General features: G+C 38.8%; 1 protein-coding gene across 1 annotated transcript; it reads right to left on the minus strand.

The window, feature by feature from the left end:
* Positions 1-4,676: 4,676 nt before the first annotated feature.
* On the minus strand, positions 4,677-6,647 carry LOC116205515 (transcription factor MYB8-like). Its single transcript, XM_031538144.1, has 3 exons — positions 6,322-6,647; positions 5,979-6,108; positions 4,677-5,839 (listed from the first exon to the last, which is right to left on the minus strand). The coding sequence occupies exons 1-3, from the start codon at positions 6,449-6,451 to the stop codon at positions 5,365-5,367; spliced, it is 735 nt and encodes a 244-aa protein (XP_031394004.1). The 5' UTR covers positions 6,452-6,647; the 3' UTR covers positions 4,677-5,364.
* Between the last annotated feature and the right edge of the window lie 3,588 nt (positions 6,648-10,235).

Here is a 10,235-nt window from a genome sequence, read left to right on the forward strand (position 1 = left end):
TATACAAATATTTATAGTACCCCAATACACTCTCAATATAGAATCCAATATTCTCCATATCCAAAATATCCTAAAATACAGTATACTCAAGATATTGCCTAACTAAATAATAGAGATTTGATTGTAGAAAAATGGGAAATGAGATCGGCTGATTACACCATTGAGAAAAAAATCAACTGAGCAAGGAAATAAATGAGCTGGCCAAATCTAGAGTGTGTTTGGATTCGCAACAATTTTCAACTCAATTCAACTCAACTCCACTTATCTTCAATTCAACATCACAATCATTACTTTTTTTATTTTTTAAATATTTTTAACCATTCAATTCAATTTTTAATATTAAATTCTCTCAACTATTCATTACTTTTTCACAATTCAACAACACAATCATTACTTAATCATTATAAACCAATTAAAATCAAAACTCAACTCAACTCAACTCTCAATCCAAACACACCCCTAGATTTTCTCTTAAATTGCGCTCCGGATCTACAGCCCTCTGAAGTTGACTACACGCGCTACCAGTCGACTGTCCGCGCTCTATGTGCTCTTCCTTGTCTAACTGTAGTTGGATGTCAGCAGTATTGCAGTCGACTGCCCATGATCTCGATCTTTCCATTGCTCGTTTGTTAAGTTCAAATCTCAGGGTCAAAATTCAAGACACACTCAACAGTAAGATCGATCAAACTCGGGGTGCTTTCATCTAGGTGGTGGGTAGTGATTCTGCCGCAAGGGGTGGCGAAGAGGCCGCAAAGGAGAAGTTGCCACCGGGGAGAGAAGAACTAATAAAACAGGGCTGAGTTAGAGAAGGGCACTGGACTCCTTGTTGTCAAGGGGTTGACAATTAGAGCCGGTCTCCATAGGCCACGCCTCCAGTAGTGAATGGGTAGGTGGGGGTTGGGGATCGAACCCTTTCTTGTCGCCACAAACTGTCTGAGAGGGAGAGACTGCTGCCGCAGCGGGGAGGGTGAACTACCGCCATACACACCTTACCAGAACGAAGAGGAGGATGACGAGGGCCTCTACGACCTCCGAGGTCAACCTCGTTTACCGTCTTCTCCTCAGATCCGAGGTTGGTGAAGTTGAGGACGGCCCTAGTGCACCTCTGGTCTACCAAAGGAGAGTAAGCACTTCGGGAGGGGTACAATGGAGGCCATGATCGAGACGAATGCAGGAGCCGCAGCCATCTCCACCGAAACTTGACAACGCTATCCACTAGGGAAAGGAAGAGTGAGGAGAGGAGAGAATGTAAGAAGCCATTGGAAAGTCAAAACACCACTGGAAGATAGAAGGTTGTGTTGCTTTCCGATGGTTGGGCAGGAGGCGCCGGACGCGCCGGTTGATTAAGGAAGGTTTGTGAGTTTTACTGTAGTGTAGAAAGGTTGTAGAGAGAGGTTTGTGAAATATAACTACATGTATGCTTAAGAAAATTACTTGACCGAGAATTCAAAAATATAAAAAAGAGTGAATTGCACTGGTGATCCAAAAAGTTTTATAAATTTTATAATATGGTATAAACAGTTTTTGCTAATTAATGGTACACAATCTTTCAAAGTTGTTTCAGTGTAATATATATCGTCATCTCGCGATTGATGCCGTCAAGCCAACGTTGACGTAACTCATTACGTGTCAGCACGTTTATGGCGTGGCCAAAATAGTAAACAGAAGGGCGCCAAAATGTTTTACAGAAGTTACATGATGGTGCAAACTCTTTTGCAGTTGTAATTTAATAGTACAAAATGTTTTATAGAAGTTCATAATGGTGCAAAATGTTTTTTTAAGTAACATAAGGGTTCACATTGAGATCAAATTAGACGCAAACTGTGATAGCTGAAGACTACCTCAGTAAACCATTAAAGGGAATATTTTTACATGGCAAAAGTCGAAATCAAGACTCGAGTAGCAGAAGAGGGGAAGCTCAAGACGGTGAGATGGTAGGACCCCGGACCTGCAAGAGAAATAGAACGGACAGAAGGGAGTGAGAAAGGGAAAGAGAATAGGCAGAAGTGTGTTTGAGCTCGGGTTGGTTCCAGACCATAGGGAAGCTCAGGAACCTGCAGCGATGGAGGAGTGGAAACTCACGTCGGTGTTCTGGTCTTGAGCTTGGGTTCCAAGTAGAGAGAGCTAAGACAGAGGAAGTTAGGGCAATAGATCTGATCTCGTGCGAGAGCCAGCAAGTACAAGAGATAGGAATGAGGAGGTATTGGTGCAATGATGAGGTGGCGATGAGTTGCTCACCGGCGGGAGCCGGTCCCATAGTGGTAGTTGGGACGAAGGCAACGCTGCTGCCTTCTCTTCTCCTTCCTCGATTTTCCTTCCTCATTCCTCACGGGCTGTAGGTAGGGAGATAGGGAGTAGAACCATATTGAATTCTGTAAAACGTTTTGTACTATTAAGTTATAATTTCAAAAAAGTTTGTACCATCATGTAACTTCTGTAAAATATTTTGGCGCCCTTCTATTTACTGTTTTGGCCACATCAGAAAGGTGCTGACACACGTAGTGTGCCACGATAGCTTCGGCTTGACGGCGTTAATCACGAGATAACGATATGTACTACACTGAAACAACTTTAAAAGATTATGTACCATTAAATAGCAAAAAAAAATTATTTGTACCATATTGTAATATTTGTAAAACTTTTTAGACCACCAATGCAATTTATCCTATAAAAAATAAAACAAAGATTGTTATATATATTTTCATATATATATATATATATAATTTTTTTTCTAATTGGAAAACTCATTATGTCAAACCTAGTGTAAGCGGAAATGTAATAGTGAAGGTGCAATCTGTGATCAATGAGACCCTTGGGCGGTATTCCATGGGCTTAGCAACGATCCGGGAGTAGAGAATATCTACTCGAAGCTATCGCTACTCTGACCTCCTTTTTCTATAGCAGGAGATGACTGAGCCTAATTCGATTAAGTATAATAAATTTTTTGCACTAAAATCTACTTTCTGGTAGGCGAAAAAAAACTAGTTTTTGATAACTAAAGATTGAAGCAGGTCCCCATGTGCTGTTGATGATTAGGCGCAATCATATATTGGTGGAAGATAATTCTCTCTCCCTTTTGGCTAAGCATAATGGATTAATTATTCTCCTATTGGCTAATTAGTCAAATGGGAATCTCCATTTGGCTGCCTTTTTCCACTTTTGGATGTGCTTCTTGTGCCTTAGGATGACACCTAAACCACAGGATTTGTCTAACATGCGAATGATAGCTATTGAGAAGAGACCCCTCAATTTTAGTGATCACTTGCTTTATGGACACATTCGGTGATTAGATATGCAACCAAACACCAAGAATATATATATAATTACTTCATGATGACGATGATCATCGCCACTCTTCCATTCTATAATTGAGTCTATATAAAATAATACAAATCACACTAAATATAGACAAATTCTTCCGAGAATCTGAATAATCCAATAAGTTAAATTACATCGACTCCAGAGAACACACACACACACATATATATGTATATGTATATGTACACAAATCAATTTCATGCATCTTGCTAGAGACGAATAACATAACATCTATTTTCTTACAACTTCTGAATATATTTACTATATATCCATTCGGACATATGACTCGCCGACATATCATAGACTGGCCCGATTATTGATGATAGTTTTTTAGTCCCACCAATATATATGTATCTAGGAAAGATATAGAAGGATTAGAACGACCTACCAAACATTCAGATATTGTGACCATAGAACTCTCCCTCTTTTGCATGTTTACTCTCATATTGGTAAGTCTCGTGGCCCAAACCAACGAGGTCGTAACTGGAACATCCTCTCCCGCACACAGCAGGGAGAGATCAGATGGGTGGTTTGACTATGTAGAAAAGTACGATCATGTGCTGCTGCTACTTCTCGGTTTTTTGTTCGCAAAATTAATTTCGTTTTACATTTGAAGTGTATATTGCCCTAACTTATACAATTAGGAGAGAAAGTGACTACACTCCATCGATAAAACCCTTCTTCTTCTTCTTCTTCTTCTTCTTTTATTTTTTATTTTTTTTTATTTATTTTTCCAGTTATCGGAGAGACCGATGAATTGTATGTAGTAGGGATAGGGCAATTGGTGACAACTGAATTTGGGACCCCTTGGCTGGGCCGGTTCTCATGGTGTCTTGAATGGCCACATAATACTACTGCATTTTCGAAATGAACTACTTTCTTGATTGTTTTCTAAAGTATATAAAATCAAACGAATCCGGTAAAGAAAAAGAGCGAAAAGAGATGTATCATTAATTATACGGTGCCTTAATTTCAATCTACCTTACCTGTTCTCCACCCCGGCGCGCGGCGGCCCCCCCCCCCCCCCCCCCCCCCCCCCCCGCTTAAGTACTAATCTGCTTAAGAGATTTGTATTTAGCTATTCATCTTTAAGTCGAGCCAATTCTCTTACACAAGACAAGAGATCGAGCTCTGTAGGAGATCGTGGGACCATAAGTTAATGAAATCTATATGAAGTTGTTTTATGTGTAGGACATTCTGGTTTCTGGATAAGATCTTACATATATAAGGACATATATGTGTGTGTGTGTGTATTATCCAAATCAAACGATACTGTATATATATATATATATATATATATGCATATATGCACATATCTTTTATAAATTTCACCAAAACAAACAAGAATATATAGATGATATGCATAAAGGAAACTTAATATGATATTAATTATTTCAGAAGATGAACAATCTTTACAAGGAGACTGATCATCAGCCAATCTCTATCGTCTACAATAAATCATGTTAATTAAGGAGAAGAGGAGCGAGCAATTCACTGAAATTTTCATGCTCTTCCCCCTCAGAAATAATTGATGTATATATCTTCAGGCTCCCTACTAAAATAAGGTCGTCATTTGATATCACAAACCCTTACACAGTTCTGCCATATGCATCGATACATATTTCTCCAAGATCTTGAGCATTGTTTCTCTTGAATCCCGATCGATCAGCTCTGTCAACGGGCTAAATTTTTTTCTTGCCCCTCAGCTCGACATCTCCTTCCTATGCTCTCATGTTGGCTCTGCTTTGGCCCAGAATCAGCTTGCAATGGAGTAATATGCATAATTTCCGAGGTAATTATGGACTCGTATGATCGGACTGTGAACCTGTATATATGTACACCAAGTTCTAGTTGGTCCATCTCCTCCTTCTCCACCGGATTTCCCAGGGTACCTTCCTCCAATAATCCAGGCTTCGTTCCTTGTAGATCAGTCCCGTTTTGGCTTAATAATCAATATCCTAGCATTACTCGAGAGTCAACATAAATATTTGGGCTAGGTCATAGCTAAATCAATATCACTAAGGCTCGATTGGCTTGATCATTTGATTATCTGAAGAGGAGAAGTGTGGTTGGAGAACCCCCACAATCGATCTCTCTGCAACTGGCCGAAAGCTCAGTGCCAGCGCCGGTCTCTTTGAAGAAGGTGACCCGAGGAGAAGGAAATGAAATTGTGAGATCAAGGTTCAAATTGTGGCGTTCATGCGACTGACTGGAAGTTTCATCCTCAAGACAGCTTGCCTCATCGGAGGGCCTTTGGCCAGAGTTTGTAACATGGTTGTCGCCGGAGGATTTATGGGGTTGATGAACATTGCATGCATCAACATCCATCGATGATCCGGAAGATGTAGCTGCACGGAAGCCGTTACTATTGCTCTGAGGTTGAGGAGGGGTCGTTTGGGATAGCTTGTGATTGTTAGGATCGATTCCCATGCCTATGAGCTTCTTTTTGATGTGGGAATTCCAGTAATTCTTGACCTCATTGTCTGTTCTTCCGGGCAACCTTCCAGCAATCAACGACCACCTGAAAGTCCAACCATGCATGATAAGTGGATTTAATATAACAAACTATGACATTTATTCATCATTGTAAATATATATATATATATATATAGAAAGCGGTGGGAAGGTTGGCGCTTGAGCCAGAGAGAGGAGTTACATACCGATTGCCGAGGAGGGCATGGAGCTTGATGATGAGGTCCTCCTCATCCTGAGCAAAGTTTCCTCTTTTAATGTCGGGCCTCAGGTAGTTTATCCATCTCAGCCTGCAGCTCTTCCCGCAACGGTGAAGCCCTACGTACATGAAAGAATTAACAATAAAGCTCAATATTACACAGCCTTATGCATACGTACACATAAATTATATGTATACAGCTAGCAAAAATTAAGTTCAAGAACTCCACACGCATGTCCGAATGTATGAGAGAGCCGAAGCACAATATCGAACGAGATATATAAAGGAGAGGGAAGCCGGAGGGGGCTAAACAAAACGAAACCTAATTATACCTGCAGCCTTGGGGAGAGAGCGCCAACTGCCTTCCCCGTGAACACGAATGTATTCGATGAGCTTCTGGTCCTCTTGCTTGGACCAGGCTCCCTTGTTGTTCCCTTCCTTGTCGCAGCAAGGCTTTCTCATGGCTTATTCTCGACTTCTGCGAAAACGATAAGACCACCACCCAACTCGAGCTGAAATGATCGCAGAGATAGGATAGGAGAGATCGAAAGAGAGTGATCAAGAGAGAGAAGCCCCATCGAAGACAGGAGGTGGGCGTAGATATATGGAAGGAGGAGGAGGAGGAGGAGGAGGAGGCAGATGAGTAGGTTGGTAAAGGTCTCTGATCTTGTGAAGAGAGAGAGAGGGGGAGAGTCAGTGACATGCAGGTGAAAGATGTGTGTGTTTGGAGTGGGAGGAAAGGTTTTGACTTTGACCGGTGGTTTTACATATATATGTACCAAGCTTTTGGCTTTAATTAATTTCTCCTTTTAGGTGGGTCATCTTCTTCTGTCTCTCTTGCCCATCCAATTTTTCTCTCTTCCCCAAAACAAAATTGAGGATTATGGATGTCCGGTCGTTGGACGGGTAAACCAATCAAACATGACATATATTATGATCAATAAGGCAGGTAGGATTAGTTACTCGGTTGTATTTTATTGAGTAATAAGTGATTAAATCATGTCGGATATATCCAATAAGATTATTCTTTTATGTTAGACGATTGTGGTATCTCAGAACCTTATATAGTAACTTTTGAATTCTCTTCTTTGTCAGTGAAAACAAGTCAGAATGATACTTTTAATGAACTTTAGGGCTCAGTTAATAAAGGTCATTCTAATCCTAAATATGTAATATGCACTGGGAGATTTCATCGGTTTCATCCTTAAAAACTCAACTATGATAGTATTACTTCCTTTATCCGTGCTTACGGGTATCCCTTTTGACATTGACATACTCATGCGTGTACAAAATAGAAGCTAAAATGTTCAAAGTCTTTTTTTTTTGCCTTGCCTCAATGCATGTTTGCACGGGCAATTTCTAATTTTTTTCCCCTCCTTGAAGGATAGGACCCTTTAAGCAAGATTTTAGGTTTAAATTTTGTGAACAGAGAAAGTAAACACAGTGAGAGTTTTATTTTTTAATAAGCCGATTCAATTCAATTTTAGATTTAGTTTATTGAACTTCCGAATATCAAATGGTATATACCGAAAAAACTAAACCAACAAATTCACTTGTCAATCATATTTGGCACTTAAGAGAGTTCTGGAAGTAAAAATTAACCAGCCAATTCACATAAATATATAGATATATATGTATATATTTGCAGTAGCTAGTTTTCTACCATGCACGGTAGTTGTGTACTCTCTCTCTCTCTTTCTCTCTCTCGATCACTGGCATATGAGCCATGTTCCGAATTCTGTTTACCGTTAAGTAATTGTCCTTTTCCTTGAAGGGACACGGTCCTTTTTTGACTTTGTCCCTTAGTTCGAGAGGTGGTCAGTTTTCTTTCTGTCAAGCAATGAATAATTGCTCTACCCACAAACTTATCTTTTTATCAATTTTTAATTAATTAAATTATATATGCAAAACGGGTGGGATAAAGATTTTTAACCCTTTTCCCCTACTATTTTCTTTTGCAGATCATCATCTTGAGTATGCACCCGTGTCATTCTTATTTTTTCTAACAGGTAAATTCACCATAAATAATTAACACCGTCTTTGTGAGTTAGATTTGAAGGAGATGAAAGGGGAAAAAAGCATTCGGAGGAAACACTCTCCCTTAATTTTCATTCAAGGTTAAGAAATTTTTAACCCTCTAAATTAGAGAAATTTGGGTGGGGAAGGGGGAATGTATTTTTTACTCCCCTTCTATACAACTCTTTTTGTAATAATTTTTTTTTCCTTTCACTCCTTTCCTCTCATCTCCCTTATTAATTACTCTAAAATAAGGGAGTTCATTTTCCTCCAAATCCTCTCCTCCTCTCCTTTCCTCTCCCCTCTTCTCTCCTCTCAAAGACAATAAGCAAAATAAGGGTTCTTGATCAAGTGTGCTTTGATTCAAAGAGATCGGGGATCAAAGTAATTACTCTCATGATCTCATCGAGTCGACAGAGTTGGGACTCAAGAATGAAATCAAAACTCGGATAGAAAAGGGGTCTAACTGTTTCAAATTTGGTCAGGGTTTGGTTTCTCATATATTCTAGGATGTTGATTCACAGCACAAGTGGGTATCCCAATTGAATTACCAGACTAATAATCAGAAGATTTTTGCATAGCCAATTTAAATAACAAAAGAAGAAAGCGATAAATATTGATGATGAAATGGATCGAGCTATATGCCGAAATGGCAAGATAAAGTACGAGTGATCGATCCATTTTTCAACCTTTTTTATATGAAGACTCTTCATAGCCATATCCTCCAACCAGCTGGCTGGCCCGCCCCGTTCGTGATTTTTCGGTCTTCTGATACTTATTCTTTTTTTTTGTTCTCTTATACATACATATATACATTGATCTGTCTTTCTGCTACCTAGTAATCATATATAACTTATTTTGCTTTACCTAACTTGTATTTATGCGATCAACTCTGAAACTGTCTTGAAAAATACGCCCCCGCAGCTTATTTAACTCTCAAACAAATAGAAAATGACTTAAGGAAAAAAAAAGTATTTAGCTAGTAAATACAAATTGGACATTACAATATATATCATCGATATTAATGAGAATATATGGAAGGTGTAAGTCTCTTTCGTCAAACATTCTTCAAACAAGAAGTCTTTCCCTCCGACATTTACCAGATTTTTAAACTAATTAATGCAAGTCTTCTGATGATGAACAGTAGTACAAATGAAGTAGTTGCAATGCCCTAGCTATACAGAGAAGTTCTATATAGTTTCATGTTATAATGTATAACTAGCGCTCGAAAACCGCGAGCTGCCGCGGGTCGAGAAATTTTTTCATCATTTCTTGTCTATCATTGTAGCATGTGTAATAATAATTTATCTATTGATTATTATTAAAGTAATGATAAAAAAACTATCTATGTTTGAAAATTATACACTTGATGATAGTAATCATCATGATTTTCGATAAATATAACATAACCAAATTTATCTTTATTGTATCTTGTAGGATGGCCACCGAGGGCGTTGGAATAGTCAGGCGAAACTTTTATAACAACATTATTTAAAAAGATGCGTAAGAAAATTAAAAATTAAAAAATTAAGAAAAGGCATGTGAGAGTATAAAAAAAAGTATGCTACTCTCCCTATCATTCATATTGACCCGTTTTAATTTTTTACTGTAATATAATAATATACATGCATGCACCCATGCAAATTAATCAAAAAACGAATCGGAGAAAAGGAAAATCAAAAGTAAACAGATCTTCGTGAAACAAATGAACAATGTGATGAACAGGAACACAATACCGGGACTGACCAACCATAGCCGATAATATGGATTTTTAGTGTTCTTATAGAGTCCTTTAAAAGTATAATTAGTTCGTAACGCGTATTTGACGTAGACACTCACGCAATACGAACCGGTCGCTTGTACGCGTTCACACCTTGCATATAGAATCATATGAGGACGACTCGAGAAAATGTGAATCAACGAGGGGAGTGCAAAAGACTGGTTGGTTTGAGTATCGGGAAGGAGAGGAAGAAACGGGTTACACAGATCGATCTAACAGTCATATACATCTTCCCCATCACAAGTTTCATGGAGATATATTAAGAGAATATCTGTAAATTATAATTAATTGATGAGTGCAATTGAATCTCTCTCACATCTAACAGTCTCTTTTGTTTGGATAACCAATGAAGGGTTCTCGTTTTTCTCGTTCGGTCACCGTCAATTTTTTCATGAACAGCAAACTGTCCAGATGGCAATCTCGGCTGAGTCGGATCATTTCAGCAGGGAA

This window comes from Punica granatum, chromosome 4 (assembly GCF_007655135.1).
Source record: "Punica granatum isolate Tunisia-2019 chromosome 4, ASM765513v2, whole genome shotgun sequence".
In the NCBI taxonomy this organism is placed as follows: domain Eukaryota; kingdom Viridiplantae; phylum Streptophyta; class Magnoliopsida; order Myrtales; family Lythraceae; genus Punica; species Punica granatum.

Bases quoted from the DNA above. Each gene is read 5' to 3' on its own strand.
- LOC116205515 (XM_031538144.1), bottom strand. From the start codon at position 6,451: ATGAGAAAGCCTTGCTGCGACAAGGAAGGGAACAACAAGGGAGCCTGG. The intron at 6,109-6,321 runs GTATAATTAGGT...TCATGTACGTAG, and splicing joins CTCTCTCCCCAAGGCTGCAG to GGCTTCACCGTTGCGGGAAG. The intron at 5,840-5,978 runs GTATGTAACTCC...TTGGACTTTCAG, and splicing joins CATGCCCTCCTCGGCAATCG to GTGGTCGTTGATTGCTGGAA.